We start from the raw sequence: 24,193 nt of genomic DNA, 5'->3' as shown, positions 1-24,193 counted from the left end.
TTACATATCATTTGGAAATTGGATTGTCTTCCATATAACATAACAAAAACAAAATAGAGAAAAACATCTAGGTGTTAAGGCTGATAGAAGATTGCAACACTATCTACAATTTCAGATATAAAGTGTTTACAAACAACCTCATTTTCTAATACAATTGACTTTATAATATATAAATATTATGAACTTAAATGTATAAGATGAATGTATATTTAAAAGCAAGTTATTTTAATTATAACATGAAAAATAAAACTCTTGATTTTACAATGTTGACTAACATCCAGTCAGAGATTTTTGTGCTTTCTTTTTGAGATCTTAAGTCACAATTTAGTTTTTTTAACCTGATCTAGATTTGTCAGAATATATGGACTTGTAATAAATAGCATTTCTTTCAAATATATTTATTTTTATACTATAGAGATGTATTACTTACTGACTTTTAAATTAGCTATACAGCATTTTTAGTCTTTTGGCCTCCTATACTACCTTTACAAAAATAGGTAATGGAGTCTTTGGTGAAGTATGTCACCTCAAGTAAATTCATTTACTTCTTGGTTTCTCATTGACTTTTTCTCTGTCTTTAGAAGTCTCTCACATCTCATTTATCAAGATTACACTTTGAAGGATCATTTTATAGTTGGATGGTAAACAACTAAGATTAAAAGTATGGAACAGAGATATATAGACACTAGAAAAGAATGTTAAGGGTATCATAATTCCACACTTCATTGAATGTGTAAGTGAAGTACAGTATGATTAAAAGACCTCTTAAGTCTAAGGCCAGTATTCTTTCTAACCTGAATAGTTCCTACTTTCATATTGCTTTCCGACTAGAGCTGTCATTAAAATTAGCAAAAGCCAGGGGCTACTGGGTGGCTCAGTCTGTTAAGCTTCTGACTTTGACTCAGATCATGATTTCACGGTTGGTTGGTTCAGGCCTATATCAGGCTCTCTGCTGTCAGTGCAGAACTCACTTCAGATCCTGTATCTCCCTCTCTCTCTGCCCCTCTCCCACTAGCACACGTGCTCGCTCTCTCTCTCTCTCTCTCTCTCTCTGTCTCCAAAATAAATAAACGTTTAATTGTGAAAGTGAAAGAAGGATTTTAATGTTTATCTATTTTGGAGAGAGAGAGAGAGTGTGAGCAGGGGTGGGACAGATAGAGAAGGAGACACAGAATCTGAAGCAGGCTCCAGGCTCTGAGCTGTCAGCACAGAACCTAAGGAGGGTCTGGAACTCAGGAAATCCGAGATCCTGACCTGAGCCAAAGTCAGATGCTTAACTGACTGAGCCCCTAAATAAACATTTTTTAAAAATTAGCAAAGGCCAGGATTTTAAAGAAATTAGTCTGGAACTGAAAGAAAAAAGGTTTGATGAATACCAGATCTTAATATGAAAACATCCACACCATAGTGTTATACTGTATTAGTTTTCTAGGGCTATGATAGCCAAGTGTCACAGATTTGGTGGCCAGTCAATAGAAATTTATTTTCTCACAGTTTTGTAGGCTAGAAGTCCAAGACCAAGGTGTCAGCAGAATTGGTTTCTACTGAGACCTTTTCTCCTTGGCTTGGATAGGTGGCTGTCATCTCCTTGTGTGTTCATATTGTGTTCTCTTTGTACCTATATGTGTCCAAATGTCCTCTTTCTTATAAGGACACAAGTCAAATTAGGTCCACCTTAATAAAGTTAAAATTAAGTCGTTACCTCTTTAAAGACTCTGTCACCAAATACAGTCAAATTATAAGCTACTGGAGGTTAGGACTTCAACATATGAATATTGGGGCAACACAGTTCAGCTCATAACATATACTACTACTGATACTAGCTCTTTAGGTAAAATATGGAGGCCCAATTTTTTCTTTATTTTTAAGCCATTATATAGTGCTTGCTGTGCTCAAGGAACTAAAAGTAAAACTTTCTAAAGGGGTTTGGGGGCTGTTCCATTGTCTTACTATAAATATAACTTTGTAGGGGCGCCTGGGTGGCGCAGTCGGTTGAGCGTCCGACTTCAGCCAGGTCACGATCTCGCGGTCCGTGAGTTCGAGCCCCGCGTCAGGCTCTGGGCTGATGGCTCAGAGCCTGGAGCCTGTTTCCGATTCTGTGTCTCCCTCTCTCTCTGCCCCTCCCCCGTTCATGCTCTGTCTCTCTCTGTCCCAAAAATAAAATAAATGTTGAAAAAAAAAATTAAAAAAAAAATAAATATAACTTTGTAGAAAGTGTTTTTAAGAATAGACTGTGTTTGTTAAAAAAAAAAAGACAAAAGGTCATCTTTTAATGGAAGGTCATATAAAGTATGCCATCTTTGTAAGGCTATGATGATGAAAATAATAACATCTTTTTGGTGTAAACAGTTTTAAGTATTCACACTTTTTTTTTATTTATGAGAGAGAGGGAGGGAGGGACGGAGGGAAGAGAGAGAAAACAAACAGGGGAGGGATAGAGAGGGAGAGAGAACACAAGCAGTCTCTGCTTATCATTGAGCCTAATTTCACGACTATGAAATCACAACCTGAGCCAATATCAACAGTCAGTTGCTTAACCGACTGAGCCACCCAGGAGCCCCTATAGATTGGCAATGTTACAACATTTCTTGCATGTATTGCTTTTGCTAAGTTCCACGATCAAACCTTTTCCCTGTTTATGTCATTTTCTCCTCATGTGACTACCTGAAGCATTTTTCATGAAATGATAGCCTCTCTTTTCATTTCTGTCTCTGTCCTTAGCATCCATTCATTACTTAAATGGCTGTTTCTGCTTTAAATCTAAGATTATTAGGATATTGAGTATCAAGGTATTATCAGGGTTATCAGATATTAATTAGTTAATGTGTGACATTTGTTTTTCTGCTTACTTGGAGATATCAAATTTATATGACCATGTCCATTAATATAGATGTAATAAAAATTGTCAGTTAACTCTGTGTTTGCTTTTTATTTTTATTTATTTATTTATTTAAAAAAATTTTTTTTCAACGTTTATTTATTTTGGGGACAGAGAGAGACAGAGCATGAACGGGGGAGGGGCAGAGAGAGAGGGAGACACAGAATCGGAAACAGGCTCCAGGCTCTGAGCCATCAGCCCAGAGCCCGACGCGGGGCTCGAACTCACGGACCGCGAAATCGTGACCTGGCTGAAGTCGGACGCTTAACCGACTGCGCCACCCAGGCGCCCTGTGTTTGCTTTTTAAAATAGAATTGTTTTGTTTGGCAAAAAAACAACCAGAAACAAAAAATTCTAGTATGGAAAAATTTGCTATTCAGATTAGAAGCATTCTGATACTGTTATTAGGACTATTTGACATTTGAAAGAAATTATTATGTTTTTATTATTTATTATATTAAGTCTTTTAAAATTTTTCTTATTTTATTTTTATTTTTTTATTATTTTTGTTTTGTTTTTTAGTTTTTTGAGAGAGTATATGAGCAAACAAGCAGGGGAGGGGCAGAGGGAGGGAGGGAGGGAGAGATAGAAAGAGAGAAAGAGAGAGAGAGAGAATGAATCTTAAACAGGTTCCATGCCCAGCGTGGAGCCTGATGTGGGGCTCAATCTCATGACTGTGACAGTGTGACCTGAGCCAAAATCAAGAGTCAGTCACTCAACTGACTGAGCCACCCAGGCATCCCTGTTATATTAAGTCTTAAAAAAGGATTTTATTGCAAAGTAAAATTTCAACAAGATACGACTACAAATGCGCCAGAATTACTAAAATTAAAAAGACTGACAATACCAAATGCTGATGAAGGTGTGGAACAACCAGAACTCTATACATTGTCAGTGGGCATGTAACAATGATACAGTCACTTTGGGGGAAGGTCTGTAGTTTCTTATAAAACTAAATATACATGGGGTGCCTGGGTAGCTCAGTTGGTAAAGGTCTGACTTCCGCTCAGGTCATGATCTCGTGGTTTGTGGATTTGAGCCCTACGTCGGGCTCTGACAGCTTGGAGCCTGGAGCCTGCTTCGGATTCTGCGTCTTCCCCCTCTCTGCCCCTCCCATGCTCATGCTCTGTCTGTCTCTGTCTCTCAATAATAAATAAATGTTAAAAAAAAATAAAAATAAATATCACTTACCCTATGACCCAGTAATTCCACTTCTTAGGTGTTTACTAAGAGAAATAAAAACATATGTCTACAAAATGACTCACACAAGAATGTTTATAGCAGCTTTATTCATCATAGCCCCAAACTGGATATAGCCCATATGTCCACCAACAGGAGAATAAACTGTAGTATATTAACACAATGGAAAGCACTTAGTAATAAAAAAGGAATGGATTGTTGATGTACAGTAATATGACTGCATCTCAAAAACATTTTGCTAAGTGAAAGAAGGCTTAAAAGAGCACATTCTATATGAATCTGTTTATATAAAGTTCAAGAAGAAATACAACTGCAGGGCGCCTGAGTGGCTCAGTTGGTCAAGTGTCCAACTTTGGCTCAGGTTGTGATCTCACGGATTGTGGGTTCGAGCCCCACGTTGGGTTCTGTGCTGACAGCTCAGAGCCTGGAGCCTGCTTTGGATTCTGTGTCTCCCTCTCTGCCCCTTTCCCACTCATGCTATGTCTCTCTCTCTCTCTCAAAAATAAATAAACATTTAAAAAAGAAGAAGAAGTAGCTAGGGGCACCTGGGTAGTTCAGTCAGTTGGGCATCTGACTCTTGGTTTTGGCTCAGGTAATGATCTCACTGTTTGTGAGATTAAGCCCTGTGATGGGCTCTGTGCAGACAGTGAGGAGGAATTTGCTTGGGATTCTTTCTCCCTCTCTGCCTCTTTTACTTTCTCTCTCTCTCTCTCAAAATAAATAATTAAGCCTTTAAAAAAAGAAAAAAAAGGGGCGCCTGGGTGGCGCAGTCGGTTAAGCGTCCGACTTCAGCCAGGTCATGATCTTGCGGTCCATGAGTTCGAGCCCCGCGTCAGGCTCTGGGCTGATGGCTCGGAGCCTGCAGCCTGTTTCCGATTCTGTGTCTCCCTCTCTCTCTGCTCCTCCCCCGTTCATGCTCTGTCTCTCTCTGTCCCAAAAATAAATAAACGTTGAAAAAAAATTAAAAAAAAAAAAAAAAAGAAAAAAAAGAAGTACAACTAATCTATGGTGGTAAAAGGTAAGAACAGTGAAAAGCTGGGAATAGAGATTGATTAGAAAGGAATGAAGGAATTTCTTGAATAATGATGATATCCTGTATCTTGACAGGGACTTGTCAAAATTCAGTGAAAGTAAATATAAGATTTTTGTGTTTTATTACATGTGAATTTTACTAAAACTTGTAAATAAATATTGAATTCTAGTTAATTGTATGCAGATTAAAGTATTTAAAGGGAGGTATACTGATACCTGTATGCTACTTTAAAATGTAAAAAATGAGGTGGCTTGATCAGTGGATAGGTGGGTATCAAAGTATTAATGGAAGAGTCTAAGTGATGGGTATATGAATGTTCACTGTAAAATTCTTTCAACTTTTTTGTACATTTGAAAATTTTCATAATAGAATACTAAGAAGGGAACAAAGCATTTGATACCCAAAAGCAATTTCTTTCTTACTTACTCCAAGGAGTAAAGCAAAGTAAGTGATAACATCTATGATGTTTCTGGCTGGATGTAAGTTTTCACAGAACTCCCATGAAACCCTGCTAGATTTCGTATGTGTGTGTGTGTTTCCAGAAGAGAAGTTTAATCTAATTTACAAACTTCTAGGTACATCAAGAACCAAAATGTGGCCACTGAAAAAAGTTAAAAGGTCAATCAGCTTCCAGTCTCTAGCTGGCCCAGGAATGCAAAATAAAAAGATTCATATTCCTTATTTTCTACACAAAATATGTTTTTAAACAAAGTGAAAGGTCTAGGGAGCTATACATAGAACACTGCTGGATTTCTTTATGTTATCATGTTATTTTGCTTATGTTTTTAGTATTTTGTTTATATACACCACTGAGAAGTTAGCTTGTTTATCTAATCTTAACTCACCATTTTAAATTCTGTTAAGTTTGGGAGGTCTGGGATAAATTGTCATTATTTTCAATATCAGACATTATTCCTTCTACCTCTATCCTGAGAATTTAATTGAGGTTTTATCACATTTTATAAGATGCAAGTATTTTCCAGGCCATTTGTTGGAACTTCTGTGTACTCATGTGTGGTTACAATAATGAGGGCAAGGGTCGCCTGGCTGGCTCAGTCGGTGGAGCATATGACTCTTGATCTTGGGGACGTGAGTTCCAGCTCCACATTGGGTATAGAGATTACTTAAAAAATAAAACCTTTAAAATAAAATAAAAGTAGGAAAATAAATCACAGCTTTTCCTCCTTAGTGATTTATTTAAATTTGGCGAACGTAGTTGGTTTTGCACATTATGTTAGCTGTGTAAACTAGAAAGGGCTGTACAACCTGCTATGGATTTTGCCTGGCTTGAATCTTCCTTAGGCTTACTGGAATAATTTAGAGGGCAGGAAGGCGAATGGAAGGTAATTATAAACACTTCATAAATTTTTGGTGATTTGATACTAACTCTCAAAATTAGTTGTTATGAATTTATATATAAACAAGATTTCTAAATTCTACACAAAATCCATGCTACAAACAAAGATTTTAAGTTTACAGAGGGCAAAATGCCTAATACAGGGTCATACTATGAATTAAATAGCATAGAATCCAAGTTTCAAACAGCTTTATCACACATCAGTTTTCCTGATTCCAGGATCACTTCTTTCCCTAATTAGTAGGCTTCATAGTTGAATGTATTTGATTCAACTCATTGAATATGTGCTCCTTCAAGAAAGTATCATTTTATCTTATTTACTCAAGAATCAAGATAAAGTTGGGGTACCTGGGGGGGCTCAGTTGTTTGAGCATCTGGCGCTTGATTTCCACTCAGATCATGATCTTGCGGTTCATGAGCTTGAGCCCGGGGTCCCTGTCCACACTGACAGTGCAGAGTCTGCTTGGGAGTTTCTCTCACTTTCTGTCTCTCAAAATAAATAAACTTAAAAAAAATGTTTTAAAGAATAAAAACAGAGTTAATGCAGGTGTCTGTATTATGAGAATAATTATCACTATCTCTGAAAAGCAGTTTGATCCCTAGTTTAAAAAAAAAAAAAAAGTAAGGGCTCACTAAAGGTTTTTAAATAGTAGAATAACAATGGCATTGTCTGTTTCTCTCAGAAATCACTAGGGAAAAAATAATAAAGGAGGATGAAAAGGAAAAATGCAAACTCCATCTTCAGCAGGAGTAGGAAATATCTCCAACACCAAATGACAAAATTGAGTAAGGGCTGTCAAATGCAAAAAAGGCCAAATGAGTTTGAGAAAATGATGAGACAGGTTGCCTACATTTGCACATCTCCATAAAAGCCAATAGGATATATGTTCCAAAGAAAGTGGTATGCCCTGTGGGGCAAAAATAAACAATTTTGGAACCATTCATGGGCTACCAGCAGGAACTTCTTAATACCTAATTTGGTACCACAAAAGAGGAGAGGAGAAGCTGAATGAGGAATTGGAAATATACTGTATTTTTTTTAATATGAAGAAAAAGCAATGTGAGGAAAGAGACCCTGTATTATTAGCAACTTCTGGTTGTCCGTCTGTTGGCTTGGAGGAAATTAAGAATAAAATACAGGTATACCTTGGAGATATTGTGGGTTTGGCTCCAGACCACCACAATAAAGCAATATCACAATAAAGTAAGCCAATTTTTTTTTTGTTTCCAAGTGCATATAAAATTATGTTTACAATATACTGTAATCTCTTAAGTGTGCAATAGCATTATGTCTAAAAAAAAAAAAACCTAGGTACATACCTTAATAAAAATATTTTATTGCTAAAAAATGCCAACCATCATCTAACTTTCAGCGAGTTGTCATCCTTTTGGTGGTGGAAGGTCTTGCCTTGATGTTGATGGCTGCTGACTGACCAGGGTGGTAGTGGTTGAGAGTTGGGGTGCCTATGGAATTTCTTAAGACAACAGTGAAGTTTGCCACATTGATTGACTCTTCCTTTCATGAATGATTGCTCTATAGCATGTGATGCTGTTTAATAATGCATTTTACCCACAGTAGGGCATATTGGAAGCAGCAAAAAGGAGAATATACATTTCTGAAAAACATAGTAAGGTGCAGAAGGGGAAAATTGAGAAAAAATGAACAAAAGGAAATGGAAACTAACCAAGTGTTTAAAAGGAATGGAGAGCCAATGTTAGATGTGACACATGGATGAAAGGGAGTAATTGTTGTTGAAGAATAAAATTCACATAGTTGAATGTAATATTTAAGGATGTTTTTCAAGGAAGCTGTTCAGAAACAAATGCAGACTTGAATCTGCAGATTGAGAGGCACATCAGTGAGCCAGGAAAAATTTGCATGGAACAATTAACATGAAGACACAATCCAAAAAATGAATGAATGAATGAATGAATGAATGAATACATAATCTACTAATGTTATTGGACTGAAAAAACAAAAACCCAACATATGAGGGAGAGAAATATTGGCTTCAGAATTTTTCTCAGAAAAGTACCAGAAGACAGTGGAGAGCGGTATTTGTAAAGTCCTCAAGGACAAAAAGTATGACCCAAGAATTGTATATCTAGCCAAACTGTTGTTCAAGTGAAAAGGCAACAGACATTTTTGAACAAGAAACTTAGAAAATAGAATTTTTCTGATGCCTTCTTGAGAAATTACTAGAAGACAGACTTTTTAGCTAACCAAGTGATAAATAAAATATAGCAAAAAACCCGATCCTGAATCCATAGGATTAATGTGGACATTACTATTCTAGGGCAATTTATCATGTTATTAACAATGTTAATGTAAATACTATATGACCCAAAAGAATGGGATTATAAAGAAGAGAGATAGTATGAAGAAAAGAAAACCTGGAATCTAGAAAATAGGTGACCCAACACAGAAGAACTTCATGAAGAACTACCAGGATGTCATTTGTGCACCAAAGCTAGAATCTAGGGAGTTTTCCAGGGGGAAAAAAAAAGGAACTGATTTGTTTGAGCATATAGAAAATATTATTCAGTGGTGTGTCACAATGATGTTAGAGCATTTGGGAAAAAATACTGATAGGTGTGCTTAAAACAAAGCAAATTGAAGAGGCAGTTATCAGCTCTAGAAAAACAAAATAGTTGTACAAGAAAGGAATTGTGATCTTACTATTTGCTTAGAAATTGATACTTATTGTATGCCTCTAATATTTTGAACTTATTGATTTAACCAAATGTTGGAGGGGAGGAAAGTTGTATGTGTGAGAAGAATCACTAAAATCTTCATTATGGTGAAAAATATAGTTAATATTGATAAGTCAAGAAGAACTAACACCTCTTCTACCATAAAGAGAAGATAATATATTTGATATCTAATATTGATATGTTAAGTACCAGTATAGGGGCACCTGGATGGCTCAGTCACTAGAGCATATGACTCTGGATTTCGGGGTTGTGAGTTCAAGCCCCGTGTTGAGCGTACAGCTTACTTAAAAAAATATGCATATAAACATTTTATTTAGTAGGATGGAAACGGGAAAATGGTAAAAAAAAAAAAAAAATTGAGGATGGTAGCCTCTAGGGCATAGAGAAAAATAGGGGTTTTCTGTCTTTCGCTGTGAATCTTATTTTAGTTCAATTTGACTTTTAAAAGTATACAATTGCAGGGGTGCCTGGGTGGCTCAGTCAGTTAAGCCCCTAACTCTTGATTTCGGCTCATGTCATAATCTCACCGTTAGTGAGATCAAGCCCCGCATCACCTCAGGCTCTGTGCTGACAACACTGAACCTGCTTGGGAATCTCTCTCTCCTTGTCGCTTTCCATCCTTCACTGCTTGTGCTCTCTTGCTCTCTTTCTCAAAAATAAACATTAAAAAAAAGTATACAATTGCAATATTTTTGTTATATTTTTATTTTAATTCCAGTATATTTAACATTGCAATATTTTGATAAAAATAAAAATATTTGGGGTGCCTGGGTGGCTCAGTTGGTTAAGCATCCAGCTTCAACTCAGGTCATGATCACAAGGTTTGTGAGTTTGAGCCCCACATCAGATCCTCTGTCTCCCTCTCTCTCTGCCCTCCCCCTCTCAAAAATAAATAAACGTAAACAATTTTTAAAAAATAACATAATGGATTATATAGCTTGTGCAGTGTGCACAGAAAGGCATGTAAAGATATTCACTGAACCATTGTTAATGGTATTTAAAAATTATAAATCTAAATGTCCATTGATAGAGGAACTACGTAGCAGCTTAAAATAACAATGTGTGTGTGTGTGTTGAAATGGAAAGCTCTTTAAAACATATTAGGGAAAAGTTTATGTTATAATAACACATATGGCATTTCATTTATATTACAGTAAAGACAAAGCTATATTTTTCTGTGTAGAAAAAAGTCTGGAAGGATATAACAAACTGATAACTTTTACCTTTACTTTTTAACTTAAATACTTTTGTACTCTTTTTTTTTTTCCAAGAAATATGTGGCATGTATTACTTTTTAATTAAAATGAATAACTATAGGGGCATCTGGGTGGCTCAATCGGTTAAACATCTGACTTCGGCTCAGTCATGATCTCACAGCTTGTGGGTTCGAGCCCTGAGTCAGGCTCTGTGTTGACAGCTCAGAGCCTGGAGCCTGCTTCGGATTCTGTGTCTCCCTCTCTCTCTGCCCCTCCCCTGCTCATGCTCTCTCTCTCTCTCTCTCTCTCAAAAATAAATAAAACCATTAACAAAAAAAATTTTTTTTAATGAGTAACTACATAGGCTATGTTCATGGAGACACGAGAAGCAGGGCCCAGCTCCTGTAGCCACCACATTGTTGACAAACTACACTACTTTTAGCAGATTATTGTTATGTCTTGTTTTCTCAATCAGTAAATTCTGAAGAATTATTATTACACGTGTTTTGGGGATAAACAATTACACTGCTAGAGGTTTACAATATAGCTTTCAGGACTTACAAACCTGGGTTTAAAATGTGACTCCACTATTAACCTCTCTAAGATATTCATAGTAGATATATCCTATTTCACAGTGTTATTGTAAGAATTAAAGATGTAAAGAACTTAGTACATTAGCTAGCATATATTAAGAACTCCAAAAATTATAGGTATTCTTATCATTTTTCCTGAAAAGGAGATATAATTTTGTTATATTGATATTATTGTATTCAGAATGTATATGCAACAGCTTTTGACCTAATTAATATCCAGAAATAGTAATATGGATTACTAGAACCATTTAAGACGGTTCTACCTCTGGTTGTGTTTCAAAGGATAATTGTGCGTAATTTTAGTAAGTCCCTGCTTTCTTAAGACTGGTTGATTATTACAAAATATTGGTTGGGGTGCCTGGGTAGCTCAGTCGGTTAAGCCTCCGACCTTGGTTCAGGTCATGATCTCACAATTTGTGGGTTTAAGCCCCACATCAGGATCTGTGCTGACAGCTCAGAGCCTGGAGCCTGCTTCAGATTCTGTGTTTCCCTCTCCCTCTGCCCCTCCACTGTTCATGCCATGTCTCACTCTCAAAAATAAAAAAACATTTAAAAAAATAAAACAGAAAAACAAAAAACCTAAAATATTGATCGAGGTACAATTCCTATTAAGAAGCCATACAGGGCAGTCTCTATCAAAATAACACCAGCATTCTTCACAGAGCTAGAACCAACAATCCTAAAATTTGTATGGGAACCAGAAAAGACCCCAAATAGCCAAAGCAGTTTTGACAAAGAGAACCAAAGCTGGAGGCATCACAATGCCGGACTTCAAGATGTATTACAAAGCTGTAGTCATCAAGACAGTATGGTACTAACACAAAACAGGCACTCAGATCAATGCAACAGAATAGAGACCCCAGAAATTGACCCACAAATGTATGGCTAACTAATCTTTGACAAAGCAGGAAAGAATATCCAATGGAATAAAGACAGTCTCTTCAGCAAATGGTGCTGGGAAAACTGGACAGCAATGTGCAGAAAAATGAACCTGGACCACTTTCTTAAACACCATACACAAAAATAAATTCAAAATGGATGAAAGACTTAAACCTAAGACAAAATCCTCAAAATCCTGGAGGAGAAAGCAGGCAAAAATCTCGTGACCTCAGCCGCAGCAACTTCTTACTCAACACGTCTCCGGAGGCAAGGGACACAAAAGCAAAAATGAACTCTTGGGACCTCATCAAAATAAAAAGCTTCTGCACAGCAAAGGAAACAATCAGCAACCGATGGAATGGGAGAAGATACTGGCAAACGACATATCAGATAAAGGGTTAGTATCCAAAATCTACAAAGAACTTACCAAGCTCAACACCCAAAAAACAAATAATCCAGTGAAGGAATGGTCAAAAGACATGAATAGACACTTCTCCAAAGAAGACATCCAGATGGCCAACATGAAAAAAATGTTCAACATCACTCATCGTCAGGGGAATACAAATCAAAACCACACTGAGATACCACCTCACACCTGTCAGAATGGCCAAAATTAACAACTCAGGCAACAACAGATGTTGGCAAGGATGCAGAGAAAGAGGATCGCTTTTGTACTGCTGGTGGGAATGCAAACTGGTGCAGCCACTCTGGAAAACAGTATGGAAGTTCCTAAAAAAATTAAAAATAGAACTGCCTTACAACCCAGCAGTTGCACTACTAGGTATATATCCAAGGGATACAGGTATGCTGTTTTGAAGGGACACATGCACCCCAATGTTTACAGCAGTGCTATCCACAACAGCCAAAGTATGGAAAGAGCCCAAATGTCCATCGATGGATGAATGGATAAAGAAGATGTGGTATATATATACAATGGGGTATTACCCAGCAATCAAAAAGAATGAAATCTTACCATTTGCAACTATGTGGATGGAACTAGAGGGTATTATGCTAAGCGAAATTAGAGAAAGACAAATATCATATAACTTCATTCATATGAGGACTTTAAGAGACAAAACAGATGAACATAAGGGAAGGGAAGCAAAAATAATATAAAAACAGGGACAAAACATAAGAGACTCAAATATAGAGAACAAACAGAGGGTTACTGCAGGGGTTGTGGGAGGGGGGATGGGCCAACTGGGTAAGGGGCACTAAGGAATCTACTCCTGATATTGTTGTTCTATATGCTGACTAACTCGAGTGTAAATTAAAAAGTAAATACATTATTTATTTTTAAAAAGTGAGGCTCAAAAAGTTAAAAAAAAAAAACAAAAAAACAAAAAAACAAGCCATACAGGGGCGCCTGGGTAGCTCAGGTGGTTAAGTGTCAGACTCTTGATCTCATCTCAGGTCTTGATCTCAGGGTTGTGAGCTCAAGGCTCACACTGGGCTCCACGTGGGGCATGAAGCCTACCAAAAAAAAAAAAAAAAAAAAAAAAAAGCCATACATGCTTTTGAAATTTAAATACATTATTTTTTAGTGAGAAGAGGTAAAGTCTCTAATACAAACATTTATTTGAGCATGCACAATTTATTTGAGTTGGCAACAAAAGTGTAAATATGACCATAATTCCTGTTTGCCAATGGTTATCACCCATTTACTGATGCTAGACTGTTTCATAGCCTACATGTAAGGTTTCAATATTGTTATGTGGAATACTCTTTCATAAATATACTGATTTCCTAGTCTTATGGAACATTCATTGTAAGGAGTTAGGGAATGGCTTAAACATATATAAATCAGAAAAAGAGAAGTTTATTCATTCAGCAAAAGTTGATCACTGTGTGTCGGGCACTTATCTGGGCATTGGGCATCAATCACCAAAAACAGATAAAAATGTCTGCAGTTAAGTGGGAAGAGGAGTGGAGACATAAACAATAAACATAATAAGAAACGCATGTAAAATACTAGAAAAGTAAAAGGCTATGCAAAAAGGAAAAGATTTATAATAGTGAGGAATTACAAGTGCAAGGAGGAGAGGAAGAACCATCAAAGGAGACTGAGAAGACAGAACCCATAAGAGAGTATGATGATCTAGAAGACTAGAGAAGAAAGTATATCAAAGTATATCAAAGAGGGAATGATGAACATTTAGATGGCAGCAGTCACTTAGCAGCTGCTAAATGGGTCGGACCTGAGAAGAGAGTATAGGATTTAGCAACAGGAAGGTCACATTGGTGGTATTTTCAAGCTTTTCAGTAAACTTGTGCTATTTAATTCCTTTTGGTCATGGAGAAAGGATTGACAAGAAAGATAGTTAATGCTAACCTCTCTTCTTTTTGTGGTTTTGTGGAACTAGTGGTAGTTTGACCTTGTGTAAGTATGTAGCATCTAGATTGCTTTTCACAGAAAACTTAGGATACTGTTGTTTTTGCTTGAATGTCAACCTGGTCAGTGTGAATAAGTGGTTGTTAAGATTACACTAATAGCAGCAGTAGGGAATGAAATTTCTCTTGTGAGAACCCCATACTCAGAACTGCAGGAACTAGTCATTTGGAAGGTAACATTATTTAGATTCAGAAAAGCTAACTAGAGAATCTGTGATGTGTGGGCATTACAGTCCGTTGACTCCAGGTGGCATTCCTTGAGGTTGCTATAGAAAGAAAGAAAATAGCTTTAAAGAGGGAAAAATTCAGCCCTGATTTTAATTGTTTGGTCCACTAAGAAAAAGAATACCAAGTCAGGTGGAAACTTTGCCTTTAAACATTTTTAGTTTAATGTGTTATTCTAGATTTAGAATACATATGATTAACTTGTGGGGGGTGGTGGCGGTGATCAGAAATTCAACATTTAAGTGCTGTCACCCTAGCAAGGGTATACTCAGTAGATAGAATCATCATAACATGTGGGCTGGGATGAGGCTGTTCTAGACGAGTCTCTCAAAGTTAATTGATGGAAACTTCCCACTTTCCAGAATGTTTATTACCTTAGCAATGCTATGCCACGACTGCTGGAACACAGCTGTGGGTGCTATGCCAACGCCCACGTTGCCAGTGTCAGGAAGGATGTACTTTTAAACCTCTAATTTATCTAATAATGTCTTTAGTGATTTGTGTAGGTTTGGCATTGTGATGAAAATGCTTCCTAGCCTGGTTTATAATGAGAATTCAGTTTGCAGCCTTAAAATGTATATTGTCTTAACATGCATGTGGAAGGTACTAACAAATCAACTTAGAAAAAGATCTGACTAAAATACTGTCCTGTCCATCTAACAGGATTTATCTACCCATAATATTTGAAAATGAATGCAAATTAAATGTTTTTATGCCACAGTAACTTTTTGTGGGTTCTGTTCTATACCAAGATGGCAATACACAGTGCTAGAAGGGAGCTACCTTTCAGATTCAATTCCAATCTGACTCCTTTTCTTTTCTCTAATGGAAAATGTGAATTGGACTCATCAACCTATAGAATGGAGGTATAATGAAAAGCTCTTGTAAATAAATATATTTAAAATTTTTTAAATTTATTTTTGAGAGAGAGAGAGCACGAGCAGGAGCAGAGGAGGGACAGAGAGAGAAGGGAACAGACGATCTGAAGCAGGCTCTGCGCTGACAGGAAGACATGGCGCTCGAACTCACAAACCGTGAGATCATGACCTGAGCTGAAGTCAGATCTGAGCTAAATGACCTGAGCTAAATGAGATCATGACCTGAGCTAGACGGACTGAGCCACCCTGGCGCCCCTCTTGTAAATAAATATTTTTAAAAAAATTTTAAGTTTATTTTGAGAGAGAGCACGTGAGAACAAGCAGGGGAGGAGCGGAGAGAAGGAGAGACAGATCCCAAGCAAGCTCTGCACCATCAGTGAGGGGCTCAAACTCACAAAATGTGAGATCATTACCTGAGCTGAGATTGCGAGTGGGATCTTAACCAACTTAATCAACTGAGCCATGCAGGGCACCTCGTAAATAAATATTTTTAAAGAGGTAGGAAATAGTATTCTCTTGTTTGAAATATTAAGCTTCATAACCAGTTGGTGACAATATTATGTTATATTATGTTTACAGTATAGATGTGTCTCTAAGAAAACAAGCTATACAAAATCTGATGGATTCTTTCATAACTAGTGGATTCACTGCAAGAATTGATTATACAGTACAGTTTATGAAGCTTAATACAGTCTGGATTTCTGCCTTACAATATGTAACATTGAGAAAGTCAATATACACAGAAATTCAAATCTGCATCCATGTAGCATAACTAACATAAAGAGCTTTAATGAAGTGGCTTGTTTTATTTATGTGACTACACTTAAAAATTAAAATTAAATGGACCCCTAATTAATGATGTTTCAGCGTTGTTCAAAGGCTTGTGTATAGTTTATATATGACTTAGATAAAAACTAGACAAAGATTTTATTTTTATCTGTGAATACAAAAAGTATGTACTTTGATGCCTAAAGCAAACAAGAAAGTAATAAATTGGTATTTGACTTTAAGTGAGCCAGTCTCCTGGGGCGCCTGGGTGGCTTAGTCAGTTAAGTGTCCAACTTTTGGTTTCAGCTCAGGTCATGATCTCACGGTTTGTGAGTTCGAGCCCTGCATCAGGCGAAACCTGCTTGGGATTCTCTGTTTCCCTCGCTCTGCACCTCCCCCATTCACTCTCTCTCAAAGACCTGTATGAGCATTGTATATGTTTCTTTCAAGGGTTGTATGAGAAATGGTAAAAGAAAGCAGTTTTGCTATGTTATTATCATGTTAGTCACTCTGGATAATTCTCTTAAAAATGACAAGCTCTAATGATAAGTTTTTATTTGACTTGTATCAAATATTCTTTGATGTGACTATGTTTTAAAATATATTTGCAATTCTGATTTTTCAGAAATAATCACTTTCACTTCAGAGTCAAAATCATAAGAACTTATTCATGCTAAGTGTTATAGCTTTTTGACAGGTAGAAGTAGCTGATGTGGGTGAAGCGTCTAGCTTGATGTTTTATATCTAGCTATTACTCAGCTAATCCTCCTTCCTACTTCACTGAAAATATTTTCATTCTGTCTGACAAAAAGTAAAAAACTACATTAACTGGGACTAAAAATGTATTGCAGATGACACATTAATGAGACTAATGGTTCTTGCCTTATTCTTTAAAGTTTTCATATTCTTACCTTTGGTGAGCCTACGAGATCCTAGATATTTTAATAATTACACAAAAGATATCTTTTTTCTTGGCAGGGGAGGAATTATAGGGAATAAGATTACAATAAAAGTTTTAAGGTAATTTTAATATAAATTGGAAACAAAAGGACCAAGTAAATCTTGTAAGTATATATTAAAATTCCACTTATGCAAAATATTTGGATGTGACTGGTTAAAATAAAGCATGATAGAAAAGTGAAGTCAAGCAATGCTGACAAAGAGTTTATTTAGGTCTATGGAGAAAAATTTTGACTTATCAAGAAAAATTCAGTTAACTTGGCATGAAAGAAGAAATGGTAATATGGCTTATAAAACATTTGGATTTCAAGAGATGCCATCAGTTTATTTCATAATTGTTAAAGGGCAGTGGCTTCCAAAAAATTTTTTTTATCACAATCAGGATTCAGTATATACTTATGTATGTTTCCAGAATACATACTTAGCCTTACCTCATGTACCCTATCTCCTTTTTTAATTTTTAGATTATTTTTTTATTTTATTTTTTAAAATTTACATCCAAGTTAGTTAGCATATAGTACAACAATGATTTCAGTAGATTCCTTAATGCCCCTTACCCATTTGGCCCATCCCCCCTCCCACAACCCCTCCAGTAACCCTCTGTTTATTCTCCATATTTAAGAGTCTCTTATGTTTTGTCCCCCTCTGTTTTTATATTATTTTTGCTTCCCTTCCCTTATGTTCATCTGTTTTGTCTCTTAAAGTCCTCATATGAGTGAAGTCCTATGATATTTGTCTTTCTCTAATTTCGCTTAGCATAATACCCTCTAGTTCCATCCACATAGTTGCAAATGGTAAGATTTCATTCTTTTTGATTGCTGAGTAATATTCCATTGAATATATATACCACATCTTCTTTATCCATTCATCCGTTGATGGACATTTGGGCTCTTTCCATACTTTGGCTGTTGTGGATAGCACTGCTGTAAACATTGGGGTGCATGTGTCCCTTCAAAACAGCATACCTGTATCCCTTGGATATATACCTAGTAGTGCAACTGCTGGGTTGTAAGGTAGTTCTATTTTTAATTTTTTGAGGAACCTCCATACTATTTTCCAGAGTGGCTGCACCAGTTTGCATTCCCACCAGCAGTACAAAAGCGATCCTCTTTCTCTGCATCCTTGCCAACATCTGTTGTTGCCTGAGTTGTTAATTTTGGCCATTCTGACAGGTGTGAGGTGGTATCTCAGTGTGGTTTTGATTTGTATTCCCCTGATGATGAGTGATGTTGGGCATTTTTTCATGTGTTAGTTGGCCATCTAGATGTCTTCTTTGGAAGACATGTCTATTCATGTCTTTTGACCATTCCTTCACTGGATTATTTGTTTTTTGGGTGTTGAGTTTGGTAAATTCTTTATAGATTTTGTACCTATTTCCTTTTTTTAAAAAAAAATTCTGGTCACAATTCATAAATTCATTTCATTAACCACTAATGGATCACAACCTATAATTTGAAAAATACTGATGAATAATAAGGATAGCTAATTTTATGATTTTTTTTCCCTTCAAGACTTAGAATGTAAACATTGTCATTTTATCTGTTTCTAAACCACTCAACTACGTACTTTCTTGGTCTCACCTAAACCTTGCTATCACAAAAATTGCACTAGCTCCAAAATCCTATCCACAGGCATCCTGCTTTCAGGCTACAATATTTCGTTCTTCCAGGTTATGTGCCCAAGTGCTCCCAACTACAGTTGTTTCGTTACATATAGATCACACTGATTTGCCACTTGTGTCTCTTCTTTCTTAGCCACTTTAAAGTCCAAGGTATAACGTTGTAATCACATGCTTAAAAGATAATAAATTTCCATGTCTCTTCTTCACTTTTTAATACTTACTTTGCAAAATCCCAAATCTTGACAAACTAGACAATTCTTTTTACCTACACATATTCCAACACATGAACATAGATGGAGAAAATCGTACAACCAAAAAGACTGGTTTCATTTAAAAATTGTCTCAAGCTTCCAACAGTCTCTTAGCACTGACAGTCCTACTCTCTTTTTCATACTACATTCTCATCCCTCCTGCTGCATGTACTTTCTTTCTACCCTTACCACCCAGCTGATAACCTACCCCAATGATTCTCAAAGTGTTGTCCCTAGACCAGCAGCATGTACCTCATCTGGGAACTTGCTAGACATGAAAATTTTCAAGTCTTCAGATCTACTGAGTCGGAAACTCTAGGGATGAGACCCAGCAATCTGTGTTTTAACAAGCCTTGCAAGGTAACTCTGATGTCTGCAAAAGTTTGAGAACTGCTGATCTAACCTACCATACTTCATTGAGAAGCCATGCTCTAGAATTTAAGCTCCAGAGGAGAGGTTATTTTTGTTTTGTTTTTAATGTTTATTTATTTTGAGAGAGAAAATGCATTAGTTGGGGAGAGGCAGAGTAGGAAGGAGAAAGAGAATCCCAAGCAGGTTCTGTGCTGTCAGACAGGCACAGAACCTGACATGGGGCTCGATCCCACAAACTGTGAGATCATGACCCGAACTGAAATCAAAAGTCAGACACTTAAACGACTGAGCCACCCAGGTACCCATTTTTTTAAAAAAAATATAATTGACATACAATATTAGTTTAAGGTAAACCACACAGTGATCCAACAATTATATACACTATGAAACACTATACAAAGCTACTACACTATTATTGACTGTATTCCCTATGCCGTACTTTTCCTCCCCATGACTTATTTATTTTATAACTGGAAGTCTGTCCCCCTTAATCCCCTTCATTTATTTTCCACACCTTCCTGTCCTCTGGCAACCACTAGTTTGTTCTCTGTATTAGTTTATTTCTGTTCTTTGTTCATTCATTTGATTTTTGGATTCCACATATAAGTGAAATCATATGGTCTTTTTTTCTGACTTATTTCACTTAGGTTCATTCATGTTATCTTGAAGGCAAGATTTCATTATTTTTTATAGCTAGTATTCAATTGTATATAAACTACATAATTCTTCATCCCTCTGTGGATGGACATTTAGGTTGTTCCCTTACCTTGGCTATTATAAATAGTGCTGCAATAAACATAGGAAGGCATATATCTTTTTGAATTAGTGTTTTTGTTTTCTTTGGGTAAATAACCAGAGGCGGAATTACTTAGTTGTATGGTATCTCTGTTTTAATTTTTTGAGGAACCTTAATGCTGTTTTTCATAGTGGCTACACCAACTTACATTCCCGCCAACAGTGTATGAGGGTTACAAAGGCAGGAGTTGTCTTTTTTGGTCATTTATATTCTGAGTGCCAGAATGGTTCCTGGAACACTGTAAGCCTCAATAAGGTACTGTTGAATCATACCTTTAGATGGGAATACTCTTATTTCCTACTAAGAAGTCTAGAAGCCTACCTGCATCTGTACCCATTTTCTTCCTTCCTTCTCCAACTGGTGAAATGTGCCTCATGCTGGCAAAGGTCAGCATTATCAGATATGAATTAGATCTCATCTCTTCTTGCCTTCTCAGGAACTTTGCTCCTTTGGTCATCCCCTGTGTCCTACATTATCTATCAGCCTTTCTCTACTAGATCATTTCCTTTAATATACAATCAGATTCTACACCATTCTAAAATAAGAACAGACTCCCTCTCCTCATATGCCCTTTCAGTTACTGTCCCATTTCTGTTTGCCTTCACTGCCACACTTCCTTGCCTTCCATTTCTAATCCTATTTTCACCTCCACTATTCAGTGGTTCTTAACAAAGTCAGTAATTTTTTAAACATCTTTATTGAGATATAATTCACATACCATAAAAGTTACCCATTTAAAGTGTACAACTCAATGGTTTCATACATTCAGAAGTGTTTAATCATCACTACAATCCAAGATTTAGAATATTTTCATCACTCCCAAGAGAAACTTCCCACCCATCAGCAGTTACTCCCTACGCACCTCACCCCTCTGCCCTAGGCTACCGCTACTGTACTCTGTTTCTATAGATTTGCCTATTCTGGACTTTTCCTTTGAATGGAATCATAGAGTGTGTGGTCTTTTGTGACTGGCTTCTATCACCCTAATGTTTCCAAGGTTTATCCACATTGTAGCATGTATGTATACTTTATTCCTTTTATGGCTGAATAATAATCCATTGTATGAATATACTGTCTTTTATTTATGCATAATCAGTTGATGGACAGTTGGTTGTTTATGCTCTTTGGCTATTATGAATAATGGTGCTATGAACATATACAAGTTTTTGCGTGGTTACTTCTCTTGGCTATATACCTGTAAGTGGAATTGCTGGGCTATATAATAATTAAGCATTTTAAGGAACTGCTAAAGCAGCTGTACTAGATACCAGAAATATTGTTGTAGCTTGTTTTAGAAAAACAATCTGCCATAGTCTGTTCTGGCCACACAATTCACATCCTTCACACATGAAAAATACACTTGCCCCCTCCCAAGAAAGTCTCCCAAAGTTCCATTTCTTAATGGCATCAGGCTCAGGCTTGAAGTTTAGAAACTCAGTGAGGTCAGGTGCAGATGAGATTCCTTGGGTACAATTTCTTGATGACAGCTCCTGGAGTATAGTTCCACTTGATATGAAAACATGGTGACTAAAGAAGCAAACTAGGGGCGCCTGGTTGCTCAGTCAGTTAAGTGTCTGACGTTGGCTCAGGTCATGATCTCACGGTTTGTGAGTTCAAGCCCTGCATAGGGTTCTGTGCTGATGGTGCAGAACCTACCTGGGATTCTCTCTCTCTCCCTGTTTCTGCCTGTCCCAGTTTCTCTCTCTCTTAAAACAAGCAAATCTAAAAAAAAAAATTAAAAAAAGAAGCAAACTATACAACCTTCCCATAACTACCCAAATACAATGGTGAGGCTTGAGATACCCTTCCTATTCCACGAGAGGCAATACTCTTTTTATAATCTCTTCCTATGTGGTATGTTCTTCTACAGTTTTAAATACCATCCATACAAGGGCGCCTGGTTGGCTCAGTTGGCTAAGTGTCTGACTCTTGATTTTGGCTCAGGTCATGAGCTCATGCCATGGTTCATGAGTTAGAGCCCGACATTGGGCTCTGCACTGACAGTGTGGAGCCTGTTTGGTATTCTCCCCCCCACTACCCCGTCCATTTCCTGCTTGTACACATGTACACTCACGCTCTCTCTCTCTCTCTCTCTCAAAAAAAAAAAAAAAAAAAAGAATAAAAAGCAACTTTAAAAAAAAAAAAACATACCATCCGCACATTCATGGCTTCTGAATTTCCTGACATCTCTGAGTTCCACGCTAGAATATCTAATAACTATTTGATACCTTTAACTAGGATATCTCACAGATATTTCCAATTTAACATGATAAAATTAACTCTTATTTTCTTCTTCACCCTTTCCTCCCACAAACCTGTTCTTTTCCTGGTTTCTCCATCTAGGGGAATGATGCCACATTCACCTAGTTGCTCAGTCCAAAACCCAGGACTCAGTCTCAATTCTTTTCTCTGACCTCTGTATTCCAGTAATCAGCAGGTTCTGTATTTTCTTTCTCCAGATTATACTCTTTTTTTCAATCTCACCTGGATTACAACAATCTTGTTATTGGACACCCTTCTTTACTCTTGCTCCTTTCGGATTTCCATTGGTAGTCAAAGTCATATTTTAATTAATATGTCTGGTTATGGCATGCCCTTGCTCACAGTCTTCAGTGACTTCCCACTGCACTTTGAGTAAGATCTGAGTTCCTTTCCATGGTCCAAAAGGTTCATATAACTGGCCATTGCTTGTCGCTCTGACCTTATTCCCTGCCATCGTTCCTCCTTTTCCACTATCTTCATCTTCTCTGGGCTTTTTTCAGTTCCTCAAACATCCCAAGCTCTCAGAAGGGATCTGTACACACGGCACTTTCTGTGCCTGGAATATTCTCTCCCAACTTCCCACACCCACAAAACTGAATCTTTCCTGTTCTTTAGGAATAGATTCCTGAATCTATTGGAATCCAGGAATCCAAGGTACAGATTCCTGACCATTCTAAGTAGGTATCCCCCTCTTTATTTTCTATCACTGTAACCTGTTTGTTTCTTTTATAAAACTTATCCCAATTTCAACTATTTGTTTACCTATTTATCATGTCTCCCTAACTAGATTATAAGCCCTACTGAGTCAGAGGTCATGTCTGTGTTATTCACCATTGTATACCCAATTCCAAGGCAGAATGCCTAGCACATAATATACACTCAATAAATATGTGTTGAACAGTGTTTAAAGATATAATTTTGTTTTGAGATAAATATATTAATACTAAGTAATTATTAATGTTAAATGGATTATTTCCTAATTCTTACTGAAATAGCCCTTTCTCTTTCAGTAATTGCCCTTCCTTTTTGGCTGCTGCTTTAGCCAGAGCCACATCAGACGAAGTCCTTCAGAGTGATCTTTCTGCACATTATATCCCAAAGGAAACAGATGGCACAGAAGGAACTGTGGGTGAGTACCTTTCTACATTATTCGCTTAAAAATATTAAAATATGGGGCGCCTGGGTGGCTCAGTCAGTTGAGTGTCCAACTCTCGATTTCAGCTCAGCTCATGGTTTCATGGTCATGGGATGGAGCCCCATGTCAGGCTTTGTGCTGAACATGGAGCCTGCTTGGGATTCTGTCTCCCTCTCTGCCCCTCCTGTGCTCACATGTGTACTCTTTCTCTCAAAATAAACTTTATATTAAAATCTTCTCATGTGTAGTGACACACAGAAAATGTCTACACAGCATGAAATCTAATTCTTTATGCACTTATTGATTTTAGCAGAAGAAGGAGAAAAAAATGCAAAATTATATATATTTCAAACTAGTCAATAAAAGGAGGGAAAAAGAAAAAATACAGGTGTATTTTGAAAATATGTGACAATAATTGGAGCAAGAGACTGCCCTAACAAAATATTATCATAAATAATGCCTGGGTAAATGGAAAGAGTAAAGTGAGAAGTGTGAAGACACAACAGAAAAGATGAGTGAGTGAGAGGAGAGAGAGTTTGAGCAAAACCTATTTAAAACTTTTCACTTACCTTTAAGAATCCAAGTGAAAAATCATATAAAAATTCAAGAAATCAGTTGTAACATAACTTCTCATTCATTATATTAAATTTTAGGGGCGCCTGGGTGGCGCAGTCGGTTAAGCG

General features: G+C 36.9%; 1 protein-coding gene across 1 annotated transcript in view; it reads left to right on the top strand.

Moving 5' to 3' along the window:
• The window catches only part of PPM1E (protein phosphatase, Mg2+/Mn2+ dependent 1E), a 185,206-nt gene that overhangs the window by 136,275 nt on the left and 24,738 nt on the right, over window positions 1–24,193 (top strand). The window contains exon 2 of the mRNA XM_086686831.1: window positions 23,386–23,504. Coding sequence (XP_086542957.1) covers window positions 23,386–23,504 — 119 coding nt within the window. The remainder of the gene's footprint in view (window positions 1–23,385; window positions 23,505–24,193) is intronic.

The sequence above is a fragment of the Puma concolor genome, chromosome E1 (assembly GCF_028749965.1).
Source record: "Puma concolor isolate L17-30 chromosome E1, mPumCon1.1.hap2, whole genome shotgun sequence".
Classification (NCBI taxonomy): Eukaryota; Metazoa; Chordata; class Mammalia; order Carnivora; family Felidae; genus Puma; species Puma concolor.
Note: the sequence above shows the minus strand (reverse complement) of the source record. Positions and strands in the feature narration are given on the sequence as shown.